This window comes from Eretmochelys imbricata, chromosome 10 (assembly GCF_965152235.1).
Source record: "Eretmochelys imbricata isolate rEreImb1 chromosome 10, rEreImb1.hap1, whole genome shotgun sequence".
Lineage (NCBI taxonomy): Eukaryota > Metazoa > Chordata > Testudines > Cheloniidae > Eretmochelys > Eretmochelys imbricata.
In genome coordinates, this window is record NC_135581.1 from 47,185,410 (window position 1) to 47,213,310 (window position 27,901).

Genomic DNA, 27,901 nt, shown 5'->3' on the forward strand with positions numbered 1-27,901 from the left:
GCTGCAAGGTTCATTAATCAGACCCTGTGTGAACAGAGATGCTCATCCCCTACAAAATGCAATATCTGGTCTGCGTCCAGCTGAATAAATGATGGTTCTGTGTCTGAGCTGGGCCCTGAAGAAAGGAACTAGGGACTAGAGTGTTTGGAAAATTATTTAATAAAGCCACCAATCAATTACATTTTCTTTCAACGCAGCAGACTTTGAGAAAAGCTCCGAGCGGTGCTGGGCTCGTTCCCAGAGCGCTGCCTCCTGCCAAGCTACTACTGCCATTTACCGTTCCCTCCCGTACGTTTCAAACCAACAGTGGCCAGAGCCAGAGGAGCTGCCGTGGCTCTGAGGAGCTCACTCGTCAGCCCAACATTCTACAAGCAGGACAAAAAGAAAAATCATAACCAAAAATAAGAGATGAGGTAAGGGTCAGTTCAGTCCAAACTAATGCTGGGGGTTTCAGGGTTAAGTGATGTCTATAAGTAAAGACTGTCACAGGGAGGAAAGGATCAGTCAGGCTTGTGGCTCAAAGCAGCTCCAAACAGCAAGACCCAATAAACCCAGTGCTAGGGGGAATTGGCGGTTAGCAATTCAGCATCCAGGGATAGGGGCATGGGAATAAGGCCAAATCCTCATCCCAATCAGAATTTTGTCATGACCTCCAGTGGGATGAGTTTGGCCCAGGGGCCTGCAACGTTTCAGGGGAGTGCAGGAGCCGGGGAAAGTTGTCAGCATATAAGTACATTATATGTGATTTTATTATATCCTGCAAAGTCGGGGGGGGGAGAAATGGAGCATATATACCTATGAAAAGTCAGGGCGGAGGGGCAAATCAAGGTCTGGGAGGGGTAACTGCCCCCTTTGCCCCATAGCAAATGACTCCCCTTGTCTGGGATAGTCCAGGATCTACAGAAATAAAGGGCAGGAAAATTAGTCAGGAGAAATTCAAGCTGGCGTATTTGGCTTCAGACAATACAGTACACAGATGTAGGACCAATGCTCTTAGGGTTGGCATGAACCGTTCTGCTCCCCTAGCTTGCTTAATCTCTCCCCAGCCATTTCAGGAGAGTGTTGCTACAGCCTGAGAGAATGCTTGTTAGGGACACGGTATTATAGAAAGAGACTGGGGAGGACACACGATGCACACAGTGAAATTCTGCCCCCAAAACGGAGCGACTAGACTGATTGAGATCTCTGATGTAGGAGCAGGGAGCTGACTGATCCATTGACAAAGGCACATCTGTAGTACTCGAGTCAGCACTAGAGCTGGGCAAATCGATTTTTTTGGTTCACTGGCAAGTCTGGAAGGTCAACAACAAAAATGGATTTGGGGCAAATGAAATTTTGTTTTAACAAAATCAAAACATGATGTTTTGATTTTGACCACGTTATAATAAAATTCAGAGACAGATTGGAACTCAAAGCAGTTTCAAGCCCATCCCCCCCCCCCTTTTTTTTTAAATAGACCAAAACAATTCAGCAGAATCACCATGAATTCGTCAAACAATTCAGTGTTGCCAAATCTGCATTTTTAACTGGAAAAAATAAAAGTTTCTTCACCCAGCTCTAGCCACGACTGACCTGGAGTGCTGCGCATGTCAGTGCTCGGTACGGTATGGCACATCACCTCCACTCAGAGCGCCATGGCTCACCTAAGCATCCAGTTCATGGATCTGTCCCCAGCCCTCAGGAGCAAACTGCAGTTTTAGCTGTCGTTTGGCCTTCCCATACCAGTGAGTGTTTTCTAAGCGGCTGGCTGGATTTCCAATCCCGTCAGTCTTAAAAACAAGCTACTACTGACGGGTCTGTTTAACAGTCAGCTTAGGATTCAATTTAAAAAAATAGAGCCCTGAATAACTAAAACACAATTGGTAAAAGCTGCACCAAATAGATTCCAGTCACTGGGAGATGCTCTGGTGTGGCTTTTACCGGGATTAAAGGTGCACAGTAGATAATACTAAGACTAAGGGCCTGAGCCATTGATTTGGATCAGGCCCTTCTAAGTGCTTTTCTTCCATAGATCCCGAGGGTCCTGATCCTGCAAGGTGCTGAGTGCTCTCAGCTCTCGCTGATTTCAGGAAAGACACCAGGACTCTCACAAGAGGTGCTCAGCCCCGTGGGGCCAAGGAGGGGCAAGCTCCTTCCTTTCTCTTCCCTCAGGTTGTGGACAGGGAGCCAAGTGCTGGTTGTACATCACCGGCCAATCAGGAGACAGGATTTTGTTAAAAAGGTGTCCTAGACGAGGATTTGTGAGGAGAAAGGAACATGTATGGCCGAAAGGAAAGATGAACACACGGTGCAGGGGATGATGGAGAGTTTATAGGGGGGGAGGGGGGGGAATCTGCAGGAGTTAAAATGAAGAAAACAATATTTATCCCGCTTTTTAAACAGTGAAGGAGATGCGAGGGTGGAATAGGCCATCTGCCGCAGTCACGGAGCCCCTGATTGGAGGGATCGAAGTGTGCAACTGGGGATTAGGCAGAAATACATTCATACCATCCTGCAGCCAGGGGGATGGGACTTAGACCCTTTCCTCAGATCCCCCTCAGACCCTTCCCAGCCCCTCTATCCACGACTCTGTTGCGGAGAGGCAGTGAGTGTGGAAGAAGCAGCCGTAGAGAGCAAATCCTTAAGGAAGGTACCGCTAAAGCCCCCTGCCTTCTGTTATCATGTCCCTCAGGGGGTCCCTAAAGGCCAGTAGTCTACAGCAACACCACACAAATGCCCTGTTTGTATGATCAACCCTTTAAGCTCTAAATCTTGTCATTATCCCCTAGCTACCCAGGTAGGGGTCAGTAATGGAGCTAAGGTTGTTCCTTGACATTAAATACTAAAAGGTCTTCTTTAATTCTCTCTTTGCTTAACATACGACAAACCCATTTTTTACAATGATTTGTACATATATACTGCGTATATACATACGTAAAATCACCAGACAGTGCATATAAGTGAAACCCTCTAGATAACCTCATGTTCTGGAACTAGTGTGACAGCGTGTATAGAAACCAGCCAAGTGTCTGTTAATACACGTACGCAAACCGCGATGCACGCACATGATTCCTGGGTGGGAAGTCAGATGAGGAGGCTGATGGCGAGGAGGTCGGACGGTATCTGTTGCCTTGGGTGCTGTACTGATCCCCCGGGGGTCCATGCTCACCTGGGTGTTACTGCAGAGTACAGGCTGTGACACAGGAAACAAAGGGGGGGGGTGCGGAAAATGGAAGATTATTTACTTAGCTTGTGAACTCTTCAGTGCAGGCACTGGGGTGTCACATTGGGGCCATGATCTGCTACCATGGAACAACAAAATAATAAATTACATGGTTGAGACATCAGACTGAATATTTGTTCATTCCTGGCCTGCTGGACTCCAGGACAATTATTGATCATGCTTATTATGGTACTGCCTACAGACCAACCAAGATCGGGGCCCCATTGTGCAGACAGTGCTCCTCTGAATTACAGAACTCAAAACTTTCTACAGGTTGTATGAATCTGGATTTTTAGCAAGGCACCAGAAAACACAGGCAAGCAAGGTTTTAAAACCAATATAACCACACAACGTCAGGGCCTTTCTATATTATTTCCCAGCCTTGCTGATCATGGAAAGTTCTGTCTGCAATCAGAAGCCGTTGCCTTTAAAACTTAACCTCCAGCCCAGTTCCTTCAGGAAGAACGATTCTCAGAGCTACTCTTAAGCCAAGCTGTGCTCCCTGCTAATGTGGGGAAGGGAGCAGGAACCAGGATGCGGGAAACTGGATAGAGTGACATGCTGCATCCTTCTCCTCCTTTTCATTCTGTAGGGATAGGGGTTCACAGTCAGGAAGGCAGTGGGAAATAAGGGCCAGGGAAAGCCATCCCCACCACAAGGTTTAACAGCATCCAAGCGCAAGCCACGCTGGTGCTGAGTCTGACCTGAAAGGGCCCACTGATTAAGGGCCTTTGGAACGAACGAACTTTGGTGTTTTTTCATCCAGCATTGAACGGTGCAGGCTGCTAAACTGACAGGAAGAGCGACTGTTCTGCAAGGCCATCAGGAGCTCAAAGCTTATTGCTTGTGCAACACAATTCACCGCTTTCCATAAAGACGCAGCTAATTTCCATCCCAACCCCGTTCACCTCATTTCAGAATCCTAAGGGCCTGGGTCATGCTCTGGCTTCAGCAGGTGTTGGATCAGACCCCAGATTTTCTAGGGCAGAAGGGAGAGCATGGCCAGGATCACAGCTGCCCTCGATGACATGCTCACAGCCTGGCCAATAGCCACCTTAACTCCTGCTGCATGCCTGCAGCTCCACTCTGGACCCCAGGGGGATTTATGAGCAAAGGAAGCTGCAGCCCCATAGCAAGCAGATCTCTGCAGAGATAGCTGGCTTGTTGCTCTCTGACAGCCTGGCTTCTGCCATTTGCTCTCCCTGCCGCCCGAGGAAATCTGTGTCTGATCCAACAACACCTGCTGAAGCCAGAGCAAAGACTCATGTGCTTAAATGGCCACTGGATCAGGTCCTTAGGATCTTGAAATGGGTCAGAATGTAAATGCAGTGAGTTGGGTTTGGATTGCCACGCCCCCTCAATGGGAACAATCCCAGGAAACTTGGGAAGATCGACCTACAAGAGCTGGGTTAAATCCAAATCCTATGGGGCTTTTCCACTGATCTCACTGGGCTTTAGATCAGGTCAACAGCGCTGTTCCTTTTTTTTTTTTTTTAAAGGACATCAACTTTAAAAAACATCACTTCCGTTGGAAATTGGTTTACTTGCAATTGTAAGTAACATTTTGGAATGACATCTACAGTATAATGAGGCTTGGTGGAATTCGATTTTATTTTTTGATAATTTTGACATATGTTTATTTTAAAGGATTTTTAAAGATTTCTATCTATTTTAAAATGTTCTCGCGCAAAATTACAGGTTTTCAGCTATTTTTTTTTTTAAAACTTTTATCAATTTAAATTGTCCAAGTTTTGGGAAATGGAGTGGGGAGAGACAGTAATTACTGAAGGACGGGAAATGTTGAGATTCAAAAAGTTAACAATTTAGAACTGTGAAAACACAAATTGTCAACATCACATTCAAATATACAAAGTAAATATCCTGGAGTCAAACTAACAATTGCTCAAAGAAGCATTTTTTATTTACTTTGCCTGTCTGTACATTTTGATTATTATAGATGGAAATATGTTTTGGTTTGTGTGTGTGTACGGTAAAATCGATGCATTTCAACATTTACCAATAAAATCGAACTCTTCCAAGACTACTACTTATAAGAGAGAAATATCATTCTGTTTTTGTCTTCGCTTTGCATATTGTGAATAGTCAATTTCACTTTTTCCCCTGTTTCATCAGACAGATTCCTCTGTTTATGTGGGTCTCACATAGCAAAGGAAGGAGAAAAAACCAACAACTTAAATTGGGCTGTGTGATTACTAACCAATCACAAAATCTGGCCGTGGGAACTAGGGGCAGGACCTGAAACCACTAAGTCACTTTAAAAAAAAAAAAAAAAAAAAACAGACAAGATTTCAAGCCGACAGTGCTCCTGTAGGAAGTGAATTTTTAAGGGTGGTGAAAGGAAACAGAACACCAGCCCTGAAGTCCTCTGTTTATCTACAGAACAGGTACATCACATATGGTGCAAGCTTGCAACATCCTGTTCAAAGGGATTCCTGTAGGAGCGACTGGATCATTCAGGTTTCTTAAACCACTTGATTCTTATTAAGGCTGCCAATGAGGCAGCTGGAGCCAACAGCGAAGGTAGGCTCCTGTCATACGGAGACTTATCTGTTAAGAACAGGACTGGACAGAAGTGATCAGGAACAGTCAGCATGGATTCACCAAGGGAAGGTCATGCCTGACTAATCTAATCGCCTTCTATGATGAGATTACTGGTTCTGTGGATGAAGGGAAAGCAGTGGATGTATTGTTTCTTGACTTTAGCAAAGCTTTTGACACCTCCCACAGTATGCTTGTCAGCAAGTTAAAGAAGTATGGGCTGGATGAATACACTATAAGGTGGGTAGAAAGTTGGCTAGATTGTTGGGCTCAACGGGTAGTGATCAATGGCTCCATGTCTAGTTGGCAGCCGGTGTCAAGTGGAGTGCCCCAGGGGTCGGTCCTGGGGCCGGTTTTGTTCAATATCTTCATAAATGATCTGGAGGATGGTGTGGATTGCACTCTCAGCAAATTTGCGGATGATACTAAACTGGGAGGAGTGGTAGATACGCTGGAGGGCAGGGATAGGATACAGAGGGACCCAGACAAATTGGAGGATTGGGCCAAAAGAAATCTGATGAGGTTCAATAAGGATAAGTGCAGAGTCCTGCACTTAGGACGGAAGAACCCAATGCACAGCTACAGACTAGGGACCGAATGGCTAGGCAGCAGTTCTGCGGAAAGGACCTAGGGGTGACAGTGGACGAGAAGCTGGATATGAGTCAGCAGTGTGCCCCTGTTGCCAAGAAGGCCAATGGCATTTTGGGATGTATAAGTAGGGGCATAGCGAGCAGATCGAGGGACTTGATCGTTCCCCTCTATTCGACATTGGTGAGGCCTCAGCTGGAGTACTGTGTCCAGTTTTGGGCCCCACACTACAAGAAGGATGTGGATAAATTGGAGAGAGTCCAGCGAAGGGCAACAAAAATGATTAGGGGTCTGGAACACATGACTTATGAGGAGAGGCTGAGGGAACTGGGATTGTTTAGTCTGCAGAAGAGAAGAATGAGGGGGGATTTGATAGCTGCTTTCAACTACCTGAGAAGTGGTTCCAGAGAGGATGGTTCTAGACTATTCTCAGTGGTAGAAGAGGACAGGACAAGGAGTAATGGTCTCAAGTTGCAGTGGGGGAGGTTTAGGTTGGATATTAGGAAAAACTTTTTCACTAGGAGGGTGGTGAAACACTGGAATGCGTTACCTAGGGAGGTGGTAGAATCTCCTTCCTTAGAAGTTTTTAAGGTCAGGCTTGACAAAGCCCTGGCTGGGATGATTTAATTGGGGATTGGTCCTGCTTTGAGCAGGGGGTTGGACTAGATGACCTCCTGAGGTCCCTTCCAACCCTGATATTCTATGGAACCAGTTTACTTCAGGATATGTAACCAGCTACCCATCAGGCGGAAAATGCTTTTGGTCACTTCACCACTGGGCTGAAGGTCAAGTGATCTTGAGCTTTCGTGATCAAGGGGACAGGGAAAGACTTAATATCTTCTGACCAACCCTGGGGCTCCCTGGTTCTCTGCTTTTAACCCTCCACACTGCATGTAAGATATGCAGATCCATCCATACTGAGGAGACCGGGCAGTAGAAGATACTCCTATAATATAGCATCATTTTACCAGATGCCGAGCGGCACTGTCCTGAGTTTGCTAAGCAGATGCACCCAGGGGGCAGAGAGCTCTTGTGCACGGATTACCCCAGACAGAAAGGTGGATGGTCACTTGGGAGTCAGTATGCCTGACACACAGGACTATCCCCACAGCTGTTGCAAGAGGAGCTTGGTTTATGGCACCATGCCCACTGCAGAGCACTAATGCCGGAATCCCATGGCTACCCCATTCTACGCCGCTCAAGAGCTTATTGCGGGGAAGATGTAGGATTAAAATAATCATCATCATCATAAAATGCCCCCTCCAGGCCTCCAGGAAGCATTTTTATGTCAAATGTGATGAGCTGAGCCCTTCATTTCCTACCCATCCTAACCTTATAATGTCTAAATCAAATCCCCACTCCCCATCTGCTCACGTATGAGGGGAGCGGCGGTAGTGGGGCCTGCAGCCGAAAAGCTACTTTGCTCGCAAGCTCCATTAGCCCCTGACCTCCTTCCTCCATCAGCATGTGAGTAAGGAGAGATGGAAGGAGAAAGAGACAGAAGGGGGGGGGAAGCACTTCCCTCCATTCAGTGTTAAATTCACACGCCCCTATGTTCTAGGTGCTGATCAATGGCCTGGTCACGTAGTGATTGAGAGACAGAGGTCCAGGGCAGGGCGGGGGGGCACAGAAAGCCTACAACCCCATTTGGAAGCCCAGCCTCCCATTTTGCAGGTGCAAATAATTGTGGGTGCAAACACATGGGAGCCACAAACACTGTCCCTTGAGCATCTCCAGAGTCACCAGTGGTTTTGGGTGCCAGACTCGATGTACTTGAAAGGGATCAGATTTTCCGAGGAGATCTGCTTAGCACTTTAAAAGGGTCTCAGGTCTGACACCCACCAAAATATCACTAGTCCCTCTGAAAATCCTGGCCTTCACTCATGTCTTCAGATCGTAACAGACATCTACGAGACCTCTACTGAGAGTCAAGCCCCTGTTCAGGTGGGCCAGGTGCCACTTTCCTCACTGCACATACTGCAAGGACAGCAGCTGGGTCCTGTCATTTATATAGCGCCTTTCCGTGGCCAAGGAGCCCAGAGCACTTCACAGACCATATATGTACAATTTACCATTAAATGCAGCCACCTCTGGGGTGGATAGCAGCAACCAACTAGCACATTGCACAGTAGCTGGGAGGGGACATTTTGGCGAGACAACGTCATTTGTTGCAAACAGGAGGCCAAGAATTCATCCTGTGTCATTAAAATATACAGACACTCAGGCTGGCAGGCACAGACAGGGCCCGGAAAATGGACAAAAAGCAAATAGCATGAGTGTGTGAGTCACAGCACATTAGGGATTGCACTTCCTTCTTCCTCCTACAGGGGTCAGGCTGGGAAAATAAAGGGTGGCACCCTCCCAAGCGCTGCCCGCCGGTCACGGAAAGAAGACGCCACTCGCAGCAGACTGTGCAGGTCTTCCCTCTCTCTCGGCTGCTTTGATCAGGGGTGTTATAGTTAACAACATGGACACATAAGCCAACATTAGGTTTCAGAGTCAACATGCCCACAGAATCGAATGGGAGCAATTCACACTTCTCAGAGCTATTGTTTCAGGCTGCCTGAAGACTCGGGCATACACCGCTACCCCCGTTTACACATTGTAAACCTTCACCATGTGAACGTTTACACCCATAAGGAGTAGAGACTATTTTTCAGATCATGAAGCCACCGAGAGCTGGCCGAGCAATGGGAGTCCAGGGAGCGTGGATCCCTGTTTCAATGTAAGAGCGAGCAGGGCCCCAGACCGTAGCAGGGGGAAGCAGCCCAGGAGCTCAGGCCTCGGCAGAGAACTCAGGAGAGAAGTGACTCGTTCCCCAGCAGCGACCTTAGACCTGGGGTGGGGGAGAGGGGGGGTATTTAAAATATTTCAGTTCACTGCTATCAAAAATATAAATAATTTTAAGAGTGTGGACAAGTATCTGCACAGAGTCTGGCTCCCAGCATGCCACCCTGGGAGCATGAGGTGAGAGCCAACTAAACATTAAAGGGTTAAATCCTCTTGACACCCAGCCAGGCTTCCTGGACTATTCCCGGGGCTGGAGCAGAGCTCTCCCTCTGCCATGCCAGGCTGTCACGCATGTCACATGCCCACAGCCCCCCTCTTCCCCGCAGCCTGGGGTGCAGCAGGGGAGAAAAGAGCTCGGGGCGCGGGGGGGGTGGGGGTGTTTGCCAGGTTTGCTGGTCACATGACTGTGCAGAGCAGGGAGGAGAATCTGTGGGAAGGGGATACAGGTAAACCGGGGGAGAGCGAGTCCAACGGCAGCAGAGAGAGGACGTCCCCTCCTGGCTTTCCATGCTGCATCCCGGCAGGGAGAACAAAGCTCTCATTTTCCAGCTCAGTGGATCACACAGATTTGCTGGACTCCCAAGTGCTGAAAAATCTGGACGACGGGTCAGATCAGCCAGTGCAGAGGTACTTGTAGGGACAGCACCCTGCTCCCCCCATCCCAGTCCCAACACGTCACCTGAGCAGGGAGAGGCACTGAGCCATCCATGCCCCTTTGCTTCTGCCCTGGCCCTGTTGGATCTGGCCCATGCCCAGTGCGGGAAGGGGCCCTTCCTTATAGCACATTCTCTGGAGCATTATCCTTTCCAACTAGCCCTTCCCATGGAGGCACAGAGCCAAGCGCCCCATGTCTATTTCAGTTCTAAGGGCTGCCTCTGGGGGCCCCTCTGAACACCTGCCCACCCCCCTCTGCCCATCCCCTCTGCTGACAGGACAAAGGGAAAGGGCATCCCCCTGTGATCTGTCAAGCGTAGGAGAGGGACGCAGGACAGACAGACCCTTGCCCCTCCTTATGGCTCCAGATCTGTTCAAGAAGAAATAAAAGGATCCCCACAGCAGCCTCCTGCCCCCACGGGGAGCTTCCAGCCTCTGGGACGGAGAAATGGTCCCACCTGGCAGCTTATTCCAATTAACCAGTCAAGCACAAAGAGGATAGGGATTAGCAGCTACCTGTGGATTCCCCCAAGCTGCAGAGAGAAGGCACAAAGGCCTGCTTCTACCCCAATCAAACGGGGAGGGGACGATCGCGCCCTCTTCCCCATCAAACCGTTCCAAGTTCAGAGTGGGACAAGCACCAAGACCTTCCCTAAGCCCCATCCCCATGCATAGGGACACTTGCCCTACCCCACTGAACAGAGGGGACAGCCACAGCCCCTTCCCCACCTCCGATCCCAGGCAGCCAGGAGCAGGGGAGACACCTAGGCTTCAACCTCTTCTCCATTCCTGGCTCTGGGTATTGCTACTTCTCCTGATTCCAACGTAAGGATCCCAGGATGGGATTTTGAAAAGTGACACAGCGGGTCAGGAGCCTGGAGGGGTGAGGCTGGCCGGGCACCTGCTCTTAAATCCGGCCACTCTTCACCACCTGGGGTGGTTGTTAGCCGCACAAGGGAGGCGTGGCATTTTAGAGCCAAGTACAGACAACCGGTCTCTTCCCCGCAGGGCGTACAGTCTAGATTAGATGTAACAGCCCGGGAGGAGACGGCGGAAGGGGCACGGGAACCATCAGGGGATGTGCCGACTGCTATGTGTGCATCTCACGTGCCAGGCGAGGTAGATAAAGGGAGAGGAATGGCTTAAGCAGCATTAAGACATTTGGATTTTTGTCCGTGACGTAGGAACTGGGAGAGTCGGGCGAGGGGCTGAGAGGGGTGGGCAGCACTGAAGCTGTGTCTGGAAGCTGCAGAGAGCCCAGGCCGGATCCAGGCTATTCCTGGCCTAGGGGGTGGTGCGAGAGGATGCGAGGAGCCACTAAGGGGCGAAGGAGATCTAAGCCGAGGAGCTGGCCAGGCAGCAGGTGGGAGTAGGGGGCGGTGTGATCAGACAGGCAACGGGCAGGATGAACACACATGGAGATAGGACCCAGAGCAGGGACTACTGGAGTGGCTGACGCAGGGCTGAACGGGGGAGCAGAGGCATATCTGGAAGTTGTCAGCAAGGAGTTGACAATTGGTGGCGTGAGAGCGGATGGGGTCGCCCAGGGATGGAGCATGGCAGGAGCAGGAGGGGACCAAGGATGGAGCCTGACAGGACACTGATGGACAGCAGGACATGGGGCCACAGAGAGACACACTGAAGGAGCATCTGGACAGGCCCACAGAACTGGCCAGGAGCAGGTCACTGGCTGTCTCAGTGAGAGCTGGGCCAATCGGGGCAGAAGCTGGACTACAGAGGATGCAGGAGAGAGCTGGGAGTGGGGCAGGAGCAGGCAGCAGGTTCGAGGAGGGGACGAGGAGGAGGAGAGTGGGTAGTAGCTGGAGAGGCAGGAGGGGTTGTGGGAGGACTTTAAGGAACCATTCAGAAGTACAAGGGAGATGGGAGAGAGGTGAAGATGGCGGGTGGGTGTGGGTCTGTAGTAGGAGCAAGCGCAGCCAAGGCCCTAGGTGGGAGCTGGTGAGACAGCCAGAAGGTGGCAGTGGGTTGCGGGGAGCCAAAATCAAATTCTGAGCAGAGGGGTCAGAAGCCTTGGGGGGTAGAGGGGCTTAGCCAGGGAGATGGCAACGGAGGACATTCACATGGACGCTGCACATTCTGCACAGAGGCTCCATGGGGTGGGAGGCAGAACGGAGGGACAGGACGGGAGGGGAGACCCCACGGGCAGGGTTAGCGGTGCAGACAGAGCAGCGAGAAGCTGGCAGACTGAAGGAGACACAGCCAGGTGGAGAAGGGAGGGCAGCTGGCGTGGAGCTGCATAGAGACTAGTGCGGCAGGGTTGCGGGGGGGGCAGGGGATCAGTGCTAATGGGAGGCAGAGGGGAGCTGGCGGTGGGGACTGGCAGTAGGGAACAGCGAGGGGGACAGGCAGGTGTTGTACAAGGCACAATCACACTCACAGCTCCGGACAGACTCCGACAGCATCTCCTTGCCCATGAATTGCGCATCCCTCATCTGGAACACAGAGGGGGGTTCTCATCACACGTTGCATCCAGGGGCCAGTCGCTATCTAGTCCCCAGACACCCCAACATACCGCCCCCACCTTCCCACACCTGGCAAGTGCCCCCAACGTCCCCCCATCCCACCCAGGCCATTCTCTTACGTTCCCAAGTATCCATTTATACCGCAGCCCCCACTCCACGCATGAATCCTCCCCCACAACCCCCAGCCCTGCTGTACCTTGATCTGCTCTTTCAGGTACTCAGCCCGGCCCATCAGAGTCTGAATCTGTGGGCGAGACACAAACAATCACTCGTCCCGCTCCCTGACCAGGAGTCACAGCTGAGCGTGAGCCGGCAGCTAAATGATGCTGGCTCAGGGGGTTGGGAAAGGCTGGCTTGGCAGCTTAGTGGCAGGGAGCCTGGTTTGGTTCCCTGGGAGACGGCAACATGGTTAGCCTCAGGAGAGAGCTGGGACCAACCTTCCTCAGCCAGGAGGATCATCTGGGGAGGAATCGGGGGGCAGGGGGAGGGAGGACAGCTGGGATCCAGGAGACTCTACCAGTAGCTGCAAGGACCACCATGGGAGTGCAGCTGGGAGGTGAAGCATCAGCGTTAAGGAGGCTGATTTGGATTCATCGAGCTTGTTTAGTGCAAGGGAGGCAGTGCTGTCTAGTGGTTAGGGCACCAGCCTGGCCCCTGGGGAGCTGGCTTCTGTTCCCAGCTCAGCTACAGACTACCTAAGTGATTTCCTCCTGCCTCAGTTTCCCCATTCGTAAAATGGGATGGAACGTGCTCTACAACAGGTGCTAAGTACTGTTATAATCCACTCTAGACCAGTGCTTTTTATTTGAAAAACAACAAAAAATTGTCCTGCGACCCACCATATCCCACAGTCCTTTGCAGCTGCCAAGGTTTGTGGGCTTTGGGTGCCAGGCGGAAACCAGGGAAGGTGACGGAGGGCTGCTGCTGGGCTGTGGGGCTGTTCCTCCTCCTCTCCACCACTCCAAGAAGCGGAGGCAAGATGGGGCCTATGCAGCAGCTCTAGAACTGCACAGCAGGTAGGAGAGACAGCAACCCCATGTGAGTTCTTCCTTTCATCTCCTGGCCAGGTTCCTGCTAGATCTTCCTGAGCCAAGGATAATGCTGCTTTTTCACCTATCGGGATGTGATTCACTGAGCTCCCCCGCAAACCCACCACTGATCTAGCCCGTCCCCAGGGGGGTCAGAGCAGGATTGTTGCTGACCCAGAACTTGGCCTGGAGTAATGAAACTTCTGCCTCTCCCCTTGGCAGAGATCTCGCCACTGGCAAAGGGCTCTCAGTATCTGGCCGTGGGTCATCCCATCAGCCCTAGCAGGAAGGAATGGAGGCAAACGCTAAAACCAAGGGAGCCTGTAACCGAAATCCCCATTGGGCTGCTCCTCCGGGAGAGCAGGTGAAGGGGACAACCCCATTTCATACCTCCGAGTGAAGCAGCTCCCGTCTCCTGCCCACAGGTTCTGCTGGAGAGAGAGCAGGCAGCGTTAGCCTCCAGCGCTGCATAGAATAGCAGCATGCACGGTCTCTGTTGCTAAGCTAGATTCCAGCCGCGCCAGCTGGAATCCCACTGCAGGCTGTAACTCACCAGCTAACATAAGCAGCAGCTCCCCCAGACTCTGCTGGTAGAGATCCAGTGTGTCAGAGTCCTCCTTGCCCTCTTCCTCCTGGAACAGAGACTCCAGGAGGTTACAGATAAGCTCCCAGACACTGCATAACATCAGTGAGGAGAGGCAGGAGAGAAAGCTCATACACTGACAGTACCAAGCTCTTATCTAGCACTATTCAGCAGTAGACCTAAAAGCACTTTACAAAGGGAGGGCTGGATCATTATTTCCATTTCACAGATGGGGAAACTGAGGCACAGGGCGGTGACGTAGCTTGCCCAGGGTCACCCAGCACATCTCCTGAGTCCTGGAGAGAGAAATCCTCAAATAGACAGAGATATGAGCACAGGCCATTCGCTTCTGTGAGCATGTGTAAAGGATGTTGCCTGTAATATTTCATGGCTATTATGAGTCTGTCTGTGTGTTTGTTTTATGATTACAAAGGGTTAATTCAGGCGTTAGTTTGCCCACTAGGCAGGAAAGCAGACAGACACGTCTAATAGCCCTCCATTCCCTGACACTTAAAGGGACAATGCAGTTATCAGTCCCTTTGAAGTTTGCCTCTGACCATGCTGAATTCAACAGTCCCTGGACTGGTAAGGGAGGGGGAAATCCAGATGGGAAACTGAAACAAAGAACTTTGGAGTGGATAAAAACTGAGCCCGTGGGGCACGGGGGGGAGACACAGAGTTATGGGGAAGCAGATTGAACCCCCGTCTGCGAAATGGGGGTGTCTAGAGAAGCTAGGCCTACCTAAGCCTTAGCTAAAACAGATATGCTCGTAAACTGTTTGTTGTCCTTTCTCTTGTCCCTTTGTTCCTGCTGTTGAGATTAAACAATACTTTGTTTTGAAAAGGCTGCTTTGAAGCTCTGTTTTCACCACAGCTCCCGACCAACCAGAAGTCCTGCAAGTTGCCAAGCCCAGTTGGACTTGCTGAGCAATCCCAGCTAGTACACCTGGGGGGGGCTGAAACTGAGATCTGGTCTGAGTGGGAGACTCCAGCGGTTCCACCCCAGCCCCGGTGTGGGCAAGAGGCCTGACGCCAGAGCTGGGTGCACTCAGCCAGAACGAGAGGGATCAAAGGTGCAGCTAGCCCTGAACCATGACACTACGTAACACAGTGGCCAGGTGCCCACAGATCTCAGCAGGGTTCAGACCTGGGATCTTCAGCATCAAATGCCCACCTCTCTGCTACTTAAGCTAAAGGAAAACTTCTGTAACTGTGAGTAAGGACGAGGCTGCCACAGATGCTTGGGCAGCCACTAGAGGGAGACATAGGTGTCACACACACTGTTCTAGCGTACAGTAACTCCTCACTTAACGTTGTCTCAGTTAACGTTGTTTCATTGTTATGTTGCTGATCAATTAGGGAACATGCTTGTTTAAAGTTGCGCAATGATCCCTTACAACGTTGTTTGGCAGCTGCCTGCTTTGTTCACTGCTTGCCGGAAGAGCAGCCCATTGGAGCTAGTGGTGGGCGCTTGGAACCAAGGTGAACCGGCAGCCCCCTATCAGCTCCCCTAAGTTCCCTGTGCAGCAGCCGCCCAGTAAGCTACCAATTGCCGGCAGTTCAGCTGTCCCTCCCCGCACTGCCTTTTGCTGCTCCTGCCCTCTGCCGCTCCTGCCCTCTGCCTTGGAGCTGCTCCCGGGAGCCTCCTGCTTGCTGTGCGGGGGTGGGAGGGGTGCTAATGTCAGGATGTCCCCCTCCCCGGTCCCACTCCTGTTCCATTTCCACAGAGCAGGGTGGGACACAACAGGACTCAGGACGGAGGGAACTTGCTGGCAGCAGCTGCTGTCTCAACTTGCTGATCTACTTAAAAAGGCAATGTACTTAGAGTGGAGTCAGCGTACTTAAAGTGGCAATGTGTGTGTGTGTGTGTCTCTCTCTCTCTCACACACACACACAGCGTGTGTCTCTCTCTGCCATGCTGTGTCTCCTCCCTCCTTTCGCGCTGTTCTGTAGAGTGTGAGGCTACATTTACAACGTGTTAACCCTTGAGGGCTCAGCTGAGTCCTAGTTCATCATTTAGCAGTAAGGCATTCCCTGGGAAATATCCCACCCTCTGACTCCACCACCTCAACCAAGCTTCACAATCATCATTGCTGTGTACAGTATTAAATTGTTTAAAACTTATACGGTGTGTGTATATATAGCGTGTGTGTGTGAGTGTGTATTATATATATATATATAAAATAAAATATAGTCTTTTGTCTGGCAAAAATAATTTCCCTGGAACCTAACCACCCCCCTTAATTGGATTCGCTTAACATCGTTTCGCTTAAAGTCGCATTTTTCAGGAACATAAGTGCAACGTTAAGCGAGGAGTTACTGTATTACTACATCTCCCATCCAATGGGAGCTCTGGGGTAGAATAATTAACTCGGTGGTCTCAGCTTTTGTTCTCTCTCCAGTCCAGCAAAATAAGACACAAATCAGTCTGTGCTGCAAGGTTACGTTCAGACAGGCTCAGATGGCTGCCCCCTGGCGTGCATCTGCCATGGAAGCAGAGGGACAAACCTGGCCTCTGCACTCCTGTTTCTGCCCCTCTCCCAAATTACCTGGGTTGATATTTTGCAACGGGCTCTCTGAGGTCAGCGCAGAAGTGTTGCTGCGTTAAGGGTGGAGCGTAAGGTCTGTTGAGTGGCAACTGATTCCCCCACCTGCCATATAACCAACCAGCAATTCTGGGGGAGGGACGAGTGGATGCCTTTTAAAGTGTAGCTTACACTAGGTTTGATGTGAAAGAATAGCTGCAGCAAGACAATGGGCTTAAAGAGGGTCTGCAGGCAAGCCAGCAGTTTGTGGCTGGCAAAGCTGATCAGGTTTCCCAAGGCATGGAATACATGGAAGGGAGGTTGCCTTTTGGCTGGACATTGCTGCGAATCCTACAAAAGGAAGCGACGTAGCGGGTGATGTCACAGGAAGGGAATTTTCCCTATTGGCTGGAGGACTGGGCATTAGAACTCTGGGGTTCTTTTCCCGACTCTGCCACTTATTCACTAGGTTACTTTGGGAGATTTCTTTCACCACCCTGAGCCTTAGTTTCTCCGTCTGTAAAACGGGGATAGCGATAGGGTTGCTTTGTAAAGTTCTGCATAAAGTATTATTATTATTATTACTCAAACAACTATGGCCCTCACTGATTTGGGATCCCAGTGCCCACTAATTCCTTCCAAGCAGTGATCTTGCCCAGGCTGGTCCCTAGCTTTGCCCCTATCCGTGTAGGGGTCTTCACCCTGTCTCTAGCCTCCTCCGCTGCCAGCGTATCAGGTGGCTAAGGAGGGACAGCAATGAGCCAAAGCAACAAACCCTGTCCCTTAACCCCGGGACTCACCTTAGCCATGGCTGCAGACGCCACCTCCAACGCAGCATACAGGCGGGGTTTGTCCCTGGACATCTCTGTAACGAGATGGTCCAAGAAAGGGTGAGGCCTCAGAGCAGCCCAGGCAGAGGGAATACCCCCGCTCAGGGAGGGAAACTAGGATTCACTACTGCGAGGGGGAACGGAGCAGCCCTCTCTACCTGCTACCAGCACCCCTGCAAGCCCCGCCCTCCCAAGTGGGGTCAGCATTCTCTCCCCCTTTTAAGCCCCACCCCCTGCACTCTGGTCACATGGTACAAGCTGTCCTAGGCCCATCCCTGGGGGTGGAAGGGAGGTTTGGCCTGTCCAGGGCGTTACCTTTGAGGATGTTCCTGGCGGGGTTGCCCTGCTGCAGGAGGGTCTTGTTGTTGGACGTCACCAGCGTCTTTAGTTCCTCTGCTCGCGAGATGTACTGACCCACCTGAGGAAAGCAGAAGCAGCGGCAAGCCTTAGAGGTGCCCTAGCATGTTATCCCCCCAGGCTGGCTCCAAGGGCACAGCACCCATAGCTGGCTCTCACAGGAGGGGTGTGTGGAGGAGCATGGAGGCAGCGAGACACCATACCCAGGATCCCACATGAGGCACCAGACGTACCCACAGATAGTGCAGGACCCACTGTTCTGTTGGCCAACCCTCCCTTCTCACCCTCACACAACTCCCAACCCAGCCCACCCTCCCTGGATGCTCCCTCTCACCTTCATGCCAGTTCCCAACCTTCTCCAGCCTGAGCTCCCATCTACCTACCTCCCCTGCCAGCCTCACCCATCCAACCTGGAAAGATCTATGTAGCTAAGGAAATAATACAGCCCTCATCACTGCAGTATCTGAGCATCTCACAGTCTTTGGTGTATTTATCCTCACACCCACCTGGGAGGTAGGGCAGCGCTGTTATCCCCACTGTGCAGCAGGGGAAACTGAGGCAAAGAGAGGCTAAGTGACTTGCCCAAGGTCACACAGAGTCTGGCTGAACAGGGACTTGAACCCTGGTCTCTCAAGTCTCCGGTTAGCACCCTAACCGCTGACCAACCTTGCTCTAGCATGGTCGGTCACTGACCTTTGACCTGATCGCTTCTTTCCTGCGAGCATCAGTTTCATCTGCGGAAGATAAGATGGGGGATGAGTTCACACTGACAACTCCAACCCCTAGCCCAGGATGTTAGAGTCTCCTCTAGGTCTAATGACCCTCAGAACATTAACCCCCACCCACCCCATGCAGAACACTTGGAGGGTCAGGGAGTCCAGCCAACACCTTGGCCTTTTCTGACCCGCACGGAGCTCCTTTACTTAAGGTGGTTTCCAGGCCTGGGGTGAATGGCTGTGTGTGTGAGACCCACACACTAATTAGCCCCATCTGCTTCCAGCTTCCTCCCAACCCCCAAATAAGAGTTTCAGCAATCCTCAAATCCCCACTCTTCCCCTGAGAGACCATTCCCAGACTGGTGGGCCGGTCCCAGCCAGAGCAGAGCGGGGCGATGATAAAGGCCCTTGAGGAGAAGGGATTCAGGTGGGGGATCACTTTATAGCAAAGCTACTTGAACTGGTGACATCATGCAACAGGCGAGCCCTTGTCGCCAGCGACTGCTGTGGGCAGCATCCCCGCGGGGCCTGGTACCATTCCCACCAGCCACGAAGAACAAGAGGCAGATGCGGGAGAAACAGGGTTAGTCACTCACAGTGCAGGGCAGGGACAAAAAACTCCAGGGCCTTGCAGTAGAGAGAGAGGGCGGCTGAGGGGTCTCCCTGCTGATCCTTCTTTACAGCTTCCATTACCAGCGCGGTCTGGCACAGAGAAGAGGGCAGGGGAGGGGGTTAGAGAGGCGGGCAAGGCTAGGATCTGTACTGCACCAACAGAGCGATCAGGCTCAGATCTGGTATACACCAGGCCTACTGCACTGTAACCTTCTCTCACAGCGGTGCCCCGGGTCAGTGCCTGGCAAATCCAATGGGAGCTCCCTCAGAGCCGTGCCCCCGAGTGATCTCTCGGCGTCAGTCAGACTCACCGCTTTGCACAGGCTCTCTGCGCTGGGCATGTGCTCCATGTCCACGAAGGGATGGGTGAAGAACTCCTCGAAAGAGATGCGCTGCAGCGGGTCCCTCTCCAGGAGGCGCTGCAAGAGATCCCGGCACCCCTGGGAAAGCCGGGGCCGGCAGGGCAGCTGGGGGACAGAGAGATACAACAGGCAGCTGCACACGGCGACTTTGAATGGCTGAGGCCTGGCCAGCTTGAAGGAGCCAGGGTCACCCCTGCAGATATGACTGCCCTTGTACGGGGGCCCAATGGGGACAGGAGGCCCCCTAGGAGATCTCCCAGCCACTCCTCCCCTGCCCCCTCCACTGATCACTTCTCACACCTGGACATGGCTCTCCAAGGTTACCAGTGTCTCTATCATCAGAGGCAGGGCACAGAACTGGGCATGACAACCTTGCAGTAGTGCCCGATGCAGACACTGGATCCCCAAAGCCCAGGCCTATGAATGGTCCTCCCCTTGCTCCGGGCAGGGCCTCTGCAGCCATCAACAAGTGAAGCAGTGATAAAGTGCGCTCCTTCCCCGCAACCCCGGGGCTCAGCAGGCTGTCAGCCCCTGCCAGCCTGGGGCCAAGCACAGGAGACCCTTTTGGGCTACACCCCATCTCTGGGCTTTTAGTCACACAGGTGTGATGCTGCTTAACCTCAAGTTTGCCTGGTTCCAGGGGAGTCCACGCAGAATTCACCTGCTGTGGGGCCAGCCTGCCCCCCTGCCAGGCCTCGCTCACCCACCACCTCCTGTCTGAGGCATGTTCTCGCCTTCCACTGATTACAGGCCTGCCAGCGGATGGCAGAGGCACAACAGGTGGGGCAGGCGGTCTAGCAGCGAAATCATCATCATCCCCTCATTAAAGAGGGGCTCTCAGGTAGTGCTGCCACGGGCCATGAAGACAGCTCTGGAGTGGAACACAGCTGGAGTCTGCACTGCAGTGATGCGATTCCTGCCTAGAAGGCCAGCCAAGCGCTTCGTGATCCCTTCGGAGGACGGGTGCTGTAGGAAGGTGAGACGATATCGTCTCCATGCGGACGTGGCTGCTTACATGACCACAACCACATCCAATGTTGGTGGGATCCATTTACCTCCCCCATGGGACTCTGCTCTGCCTGTAACAGATCTGTTGTCTCCGAGAAAGCCCTTTGGTTGCCCTCCAGCAGAGCCAGTCATGTCTTTTTACTCATCAGGGTCACGGGCTGAGGCTGGGAGTTAGTCTGGTTTTTAAACAGGTGATCACTTTGAGCAGCAATGACAGAGAAGGCAGGGCTGGGGCATGCAGCTTGCTCCAACTCCAAGACAGAGGTGAACACAGCACGGTCTGACTGAGACAACAGGCCTTGTCTCTCTGAAAGGGATACTCAGCTTTGCCAACTTTCACAATATTTGGTGTTTTCGTAAAGCCCCGGCACCTGAAGCTGGATGATTATGTAAGAATCTCAGTTTTCATTTGATTAAAAAAAAAAAATCCAGCTCTTTGATAGTGGGGGGAAAAAAAGCTTGGAAACCCAATCCTTTCAAGTCACCAAAGCCAGGGGAGAAACAAAAAGAACACAGCATTTATTATTGTTAAAAATCTCAATCTTCAAGTCAATCTCACAATTTCTCAGGGTCTTGACTGGTGATTTCTGAACCTCGGGGGCTGGTGAAACTGGACGTTGTCAAGCCAAAAAATTGCAGTTTGTTCCAATTGCCTTATTTGGGTTACACCCAAGACTATTCAGAGGATTTTGACACTTCTCACTTGCCCTAGTGCTGCCTTCGACCTTTCCCTCTGCTCAGCCAGTGCAAGGAGACAAGTCCCTTCCACTTTTGTTTGGAGTCCGTTTCATTTTTGTTCCAAGTCAGTTTCACTTTTGGGCACCATGCAGCTGGCCTTGCAGACTCCCCAGGGGAATGACTGCTGGTTTTTAAAATCCTCTTTCCCCTTGAATGATTTTTTTTTTAAACTTAATAGAAATATTTCTACGGCTCTTAGGTTTGGTAGAAAGTTTTCGGATGTGGGGGGGTAACACAAAATCTACACTTTGGACCAAATTTGACTCAACAATGTCCCTTTCCAGCCACTGCCCTCCCTGGATCAATTATTTCCTGTGGTTTTCCCATGTGTCTGGGACTTTCCTCATCTTACTCTCCATCCAGTGTCTATTATTTCCCCCTTCCAGGGGGAACAATAGACACTGGACTTATGTGACTTGTTTGCTCTTCTCCTTCACCTGCCCCCTCCTTCCACCCTGAAGTCCTCTCTCTCAGAAGCTCTAGTCTCAGGACTGGAATGCAGGCCCAGGTCTCTCGAGCCACACAGTGCTCCATGGAGCAGCAAGCTACGGAGCAAATCCAGATCAGCACAGATTGTCTACGCCCCTGGGTGGACACACACTCCTGCTGCCCGCGCAGGCTCCTCGGTGAAAGCAGAGTTGCCTTCGCCTGCCCTGATTGAGTCAGACACATTAGAATAGTCACTGCTGCAGTGTGCTGGATCAGAGTGCTTCCTGTTTGCCAGTTCTACCCATACAAGTTCAGACATCACCCGCCCCCGAGACACCCTGGCTGGCCCAATGTTACCTCGATCACCCGGTTGCTGCGGATTTTCTCCTCCAGCTCAGCAAATGATTTGGAGAAAAAAGGCGGCCTCCCGAACAGCGCCTCTGGGAAGGTGGAAACTGGGGGTTAGTCCTTTCGGTACAGAATGAGGGGAGCGGCTGCTGCCTTATTCAGAGAGATAGAGCAAACACAGCTCAGAGTTGGGGTCATCTAGGGAGGGGGGAAATCACTGTAAGTTCTGAAAATCTCAAAGGCTGTTTCTGATGGTAAAAATTGCAGGAGATCTCACAACGACCTTGGGATTAAGGGCAGTTTTATGGCTCAGGCACTGGACTGGGTCTCAAGAGACCCAGTTTAGTTCCTGGTTCTACCTCAGACTCCCTCCTGTGTGACGTGGAGCAAGTTTTTTAGGCCTAGATCTTCAAAGGTATTTAGGTTCTTAACTTCTAGAGCCCAAATTTTGTATCCACATCAAATCCGCACTCCACAAACATGGTACGTGGATATAAAGCAGAGATCTGCAGATTTGCAGGGCTCTACTAACTCCCATTGAAATCAATGAAAACCTTTGAGGATCTGGGCCTTTGTCTCTCTGCATCTCAGTTCTCCATCTGTAGTACGAAAGTAATAGCACTTCCCTATCTCCTAGGGGCAAAATTCGTCGTGTTTGTGCGACAAACGCACAGCACAGAAACAACTACACAGAGAGTGGGAAGACCCCAGATCAAGTCCTAGATGTCTGTTTCAGTGAGATTTTCAGCTCTGATCCAAGAGATCCAGACTTTGGGGAGATTATCCAGACTGAAATTTCAGTTCTCCTGGGGTTTGCCCAGCACTTGGTACCAGGTACGTAATGGCAACACTAGCAGATCCATGGCTCCAGCGGTCCGGCTGTAACATACAGGCAGCCAGAAGGCAAAGACTGAAGAATCTCACTTACGCAAACAGAGACTGACCCCTTCACCCACCAGCCCAGAGGCAGGGAGACGTACCATAAAGAATGACCCCCACGGACCACAGGTCCACGCGGGCGTCATACTGCCGGCGGCACACCATCTCGGGGGCCATGTAGAGCGGGGATCCCCTGAGCATATGCTTCTCGTCCCACGGAGACATGTACTGCGCAAAGCCAAAGTCTGCAGAGAGCAGAAAGAATAGAGAGGGGTACGGCCAAGGAGACGCAAAAGGCCACATTAGAACAAGCTCACTAGGGGCAGGATGGATGGCTCAGGGGACTGGTAATGGGATATGGAGCCTTTCGCCCAGTTCAAATCCAGCCCAGGTCCAGAGTGGCTCAAAGTTATTACCACCCAATGGCCTGGGTGGAACGAGCTGGCAGGTCTGAGTCCAGCTACGCAGGACAGTAACCACCGGGCGCCTTGCTGGCAAAGAATCCAAGGGCCGAATGGAAGCCAGAGACTGAACTCCCCTCAGCATGTGGGCGGGGGACGGCACGTGAGGAAGCCAGCACGCTGCCACCCGTGCTCGGTGGAGAGTGGATGCAGAACCCGCAAAGGGGTTTTCGCTTTACTAGAGTGGGAAGCTGAGGGCTCAGGCCCGTTCCCCATGGGGATCCAGAGACCTCCCTTCCCCTTAAATCCACCCACACCCACCCTCCAAGCTCCCCGTTATAGCCATCAGCTAAAAGGGCGCCAGGCTACAAAGCTTGTCAAGGCCACTCATCAGCTGGAGGAGTGACCGAGGCATCTCCCTTTTCCCCGCTCCTGCCAGCGAGGCCGGAGACTGTTGCACAAACCCAGCTGCCGCTCCGCAGACTCCTGTCCCACCCAGCCCCTGCCCACACGCTGACCTGCCAGCTTGAGATGAGGATTTTCCACGGAGCTGAGGAGAATGTTCTGAGGCTTCAGGTCCAGGTGGGAGATATTCCTGTCGTGAAGGAACTTCAGGGCACACGCTGGTAGGACCAACAGATCCAGTGTGAGATAGGAGGGACAGCAGAACATCATCTCCACCCCACTCTGCGGCCCTCCCCCCACCTCCAAGATTCCACTTCCTTCAACGACTCCACCCAACCAGTCACTCCCGTTCCTTCTTACCCTGCTTTCCCTCCCCACCCTGATCCAAATGCCCCCTGCTTGCCCATTGCATTAGGGACCCCAGGGCATTTGTCACAAGAGCAGAGCTGCTGCACCTGGGAAGCGGTGAAAGTATCATGCAATTACCCCCCAAGGACGAGGGAGCATTGGCCTGCTAAACCCAGGATTGTGAGTTCAATCCTTGAGGGGGCCGTTTGGGACCTGGGGCAAAAATTGGGGGTTGGTCCTGCTTTGAGCAGGGGGTTGGACTAGATGACCTCCTGAGGGCCCTTCCAACCCTGATATTCTATGATTCTGTGATCTGCAGCCAAGGGCTGGTGAGAGGGGAGGGGTGGGGTCCCCTCACCCAGCTGCTGCAGAAAGAGCCGCGCCACCTTTTCCGGGAGTATCTTCCGCGTCCGGATGAAATGGGACAGATCCCCCCCAGCGCAGAACTCCATGATGAGGTAAATGTTGTCACTGTCCCACTGCAAGACACACACAGAGGCCATCACGCTGACGGGTGCTGGGTTATCTTGTATCCAAATGTGACACAACAGGGATGGGGAGCGGGGAAAACTAACCCGTAACTCCAAGGTGGGAGTACCAGGCATTAGCCTGGCTGACTCCTGCTTCTCCAGGGCTGCAGCAGGGGGCCTGGCTTCATCCACACTTACACCCCAGGGAAGCCAGTGGGGTTGCACTGGGCTTGTGTATGTGGCCCAACCACAAGCATTGCCCAGGTGCCTCCCGCCAACCAGTCCATGGAATTGGCAGGGCTGTTGGCTCAGGAGGCCCCTTGCTCCAACTCTTCAGTCCCGAGGCACTGACTTCCCCAGTACCTGGGGGGTGCTAGACCCCCACTCCACCCCAGGCCCCATCCCCACTCCACCCCTTCCCCCAAGCTCCCACCCTGCTTCTTCCTGCCCCCACTCCGGCCCTTCCTGCCCCACCCCATTCCGTCCCCTCCCCCTGCCCTCGCTCCTCTCCCTGGAAGGGAGGGGAAAGAGCTGATCCGCAGGGCTGCCGGTGGGTGCTGAGCACCCACTGTTTTTTTTCCTTAGCCCCAGAGCACCTGCAGAGTCGGCACCCATGCTTCCAGTCACACATCCCCCCATTAAGCCCCCAAGCTAGCCCTCCGAGTCCTCAAGAAGCTGGAGAGACCCACTAGCCAGCCCGCAGCAATCCCCGCATCGTCTATGAAGCCCCAGTCAGCGCTCTTCACCTGGAAGTCCTTCAGCTCCACGATGTGCGGGTGGCGGATGGTCTTCAGGATCTCAATCTCTGTCAGCAAGTTCTCCACCGATGCCCGGTTCAGGCTCTTCTTGTTCACACACTTGATGGCCACCACTTCCCGGGCGTTCTTCTGGAAAGGGAATGGAAACCATGCAGGCTTCCTGCATGATCTTGGGCAGGTCATTGGGGGTCTGTCTACACCACATTGTAAACCCGGATCTGTAGGACACGGCATAAGCGCCAACTTCTTCTGGCGCCGGTGGGTGCTCGACCCACCTCTGCCCCCAGCCCCGCCCTGACTCCACCCCTGCCCCACTGCCTCCTGCCCTTGCCCCACCCCCATTCCCCAAAGTCCCCACCTCAACTCTGCCCCTATTGGACTCCTTCCCCAAATCCTCACCCCGGCCCCACCTCCTCCCCTGAGCACGCCATGTTCCCACTCCTCCTCCCTCCCTCCCGAAGCTTGTTTTGTGGCAGCAAGCGCTGGGAGTTAGGGGGAGAAGCAGGGACACAGCGTGCTCAGGGGAGGAGGCGGAGGTTAGGTGAGGTGGGGGGACAGGGAGCGGAGCTTGGCTGCCGGTGAGCACCCACTAATTTTTCCCCGTGGGTGCTCCAGCCCCGGAGCACTTACGGAGTCAGCGCCTATGGGACACGGGCTTGTGGACGCATTGGTTTCAAGCCCACGCTTGAGTGTCCACACTGCACTGTAAACCTGCGTTTACAATTGCTGGACCCGGGTCTCACAGAAGTGCTACCACATCCGCCATGCTGCACTACGCAGCCCTTCTGACTCAGGTCTGCGGCTTGAGCTGTGCCCACACTGCAAAACAACAGGGCATGGACCCAGGTCCCAATGGGACTTGGGCTCTGACACCCCCCGCCCCCTCCAGCAGGGTGTTGGACCCGGATCTGGAGTGCCTGCTGACTCGGGTCAGACGGATTTGTGTGTGGAAGGAAGCAGGGCTTGGGCTCAGAGGCAGAGCCCGGGCTTAGCATGCAGTGGACATAACCTTAGCGTCTCTGAGCCTCAATGTCCCCATCTGAGCAATAGGGATAATAGCACCGCCCGACCCCACAGGGGTGTGTGAGAATAAATACATTAGCGAGCGTGAGGTGCGCAGGTACTGTGGGTAATGGGGCCAGGTAGTACCTAAGCGATTCAATCCCACATCAATCGTCCATACCTCCCAAGTCAATCATACCATATGGCACCGGCATAACCCAGAGGAGCCGCGGCTCAGCCGCCCCTCTGCAACCACGGAAGATGCAGTGCTGGGGGAGGGAGGGTACAGGGGGAATGGAGAAGAGGCAGGATTCAAGACACTGCCTGGTTTAGAAATACAGCCTCCAAGAATGGGGCATGATGGGGTTCTTGACCAGGAACCCTCATGGGGAAGGAGAGCCCCTGACCCCAAGGAAACGACAGTAGGGGGCAGCACAATGGAAACACCTCCCCATAGGGTAATACAAGCGCGAATCACGCCAGGCAGCATTCCTTTAAGGGGAACCATTATCCACAACTCTCTGTTCCTCTATAGCCCCTTCCCCAGAAGCTCTCACAGGCAAGAAGGATACGACACACAGCCTCCCCGGGAGCATATCGCTTTTCACAAATGGGGAAGCTGAGGCACGGGGCGAGGGCTTGCCCCCAGTCACCCAGAAGAGTCAGGGACTGAAGGAGCAGCCCTGCTGTCCCTGCCAGGCTGAAAGTGCTCCAGCTCCGTGCCAGGGAATGGGTTTGTACCGGCAGACCAGCTGGCAGGGCCTGGGGAGAGAGGTCTGCTCAGACTCCTTGGTCGGGCCCCCAGGGCAGAGCCAGAGAGGCTCCCTTGGGAGACAGGGCCTCTGAGCGGGGGCTGTTTAAAGCAAGCTCCCACTCGTGATCTTCCGCTCTCCACCCCCAAGACCCCCCCCCCTTTGCCCATCTCCCAGCCCATCCCCCTCTGGCTGTGCCCAGCAGCCCCATTACCTTCCTGTAGGCTTTGTAAACAGTAGCATAGGTGCCACTGCCCAGCCTCTCGGTCAGGATGAACTCCTCCAGGCGTGGCGGTGCCCAGCCAGCCCCCGCCATCCCGCCTGCCCCATGCACAGCCCCCGGAGGCAGGGCCCCGGCCCCTCCTGGAGCACAGAGCCCCCCTCCGCACACGGCTCCCCTCCCAGGGAGGGGCAGGCAGAACCGGGCAGCTCGCTTCCTGCTTCTCTTAAAGGGCCCTGACAGCACAGAACAGAGACGGGCCGCCTGGGAGCCCTCTGCCCTGCTCCCCGCGGCAGCGGCGGTGACTGCAAGGGGACAGGAGAGCCCTTAGCAGCAGCCTCTGGAGGGGGCCTGAAATCTCACAGCTGGCTGGCAGAGATGACTAGCCCCCTCCCCCGCAGCAGTCACAACCCCTGAATCCGGCACGGGACGGGACAGCTTGCAGGATCAGGACCTAGGGGCCCAGTTTTGCACGTGGGCCCCTTTACTCAGGCGTTGAAGTCAAGGGGACGGTTTATGTAATCTGCACCAATGCTTGCGGGGTTGGGGAATAACTGACAAGGGGGCGTGAGTGAAACTGACTAGACAGAGGGCTGGCACATGTACACTGTAAACTGGAAAGGAGGGGAATCTCCATATAATCTCTTGCAACTGCAGTGAATGAAGGTGTTGTTTGTAACAGCAGCAAGTAAAATATTCTCATTTTGCCTGGGTTGTGTCCCTTTAAGATTTTAAATGGACTGACATATTCAAAGACCCAAGCTTTATATATTTAAATATGTTAGATGCCAGCCTGGCAACCTATCTACATTGTTAATCTTTGAAAAATCCAGTTTTTTTAAACCATGCCCCAT

At 52.8% G+C, this 27,901-nt stretch overlaps 1 protein-coding gene across 6 annotated transcripts; it reads right to left on the bottom strand.

The window, feature by feature from the left end:
* Positions 1-143: 143 nt before the first annotated feature.
* On the bottom strand, positions 144-27,261 carry ULK3 (unc-51 like kinase 3). Of its 6 annotated transcripts, none has more exons than XM_077828087.1 (16): positions 27,042-27,261; positions 25,062-25,202; positions 24,204-24,324; positions 23,611-23,715; positions 22,793-22,936; positions 21,822-21,904; positions 19,239-19,394; positions 18,912-19,017; positions 18,293-18,333; positions 17,558-17,660; positions 17,213-17,277; positions 13,858-13,936; positions 13,695-13,732; positions 12,473-12,520; positions 12,192-12,246; positions 144-3,172 (listed from the first exon to the last, which is right to left on the bottom strand). In XM_077828087.1, exons 1-16 carry the CDS (start codon positions 27,141-27,143, stop codon positions 3,156-3,158), a joined length of 1,404 nt encoding a protein of 467 aa, XP_077684213.1. In that variant the 5' UTR covers positions 27,144-27,261; the 3' UTR covers positions 144-3,155. The 6 variants fall into 6 exon arrangements, 4 of the variants coding, with proteins under 4 accessions (XP_077684213.1, XP_077684212.1, XP_077684215.1 ...); XM_077828086.1 differs by having other exon boundaries at positions 13,695-13,735; XR_013347295.1 differs by lacking the exon at positions 13,858-13,936.
* Between the last annotated feature and the right edge of the window lie 640 nt (positions 27,262-27,901).

What these genes read in the sequence shown, in the direction of transcription:
- ULK3 (XM_077828086.1), bottom strand. Translation starts at nt 27,143, where the DNA reads ATGGCGGGGGCTGGCTGGGCACCGCCACGCCTGGAGGAGTTCATCCTG. An exon ending in GCTCTTTCTGCAGCAGCTGG is followed by an intron (nt 23,716 to 24,203) that starts GTGAGGGGACCC and finishes TGGTCCTACCAG; the next exon opens with CGTGTGCCCTGAAGTTCCTT. An exon ending in AAGAAGCGATCAGGTCAAAG is followed by an intron (nt 17,661 to 18,292) that starts GTCAGTGACCGA and finishes TGCTTTCCTCAG; the next exon opens with GTGGGTCAGTACATCTCGCG.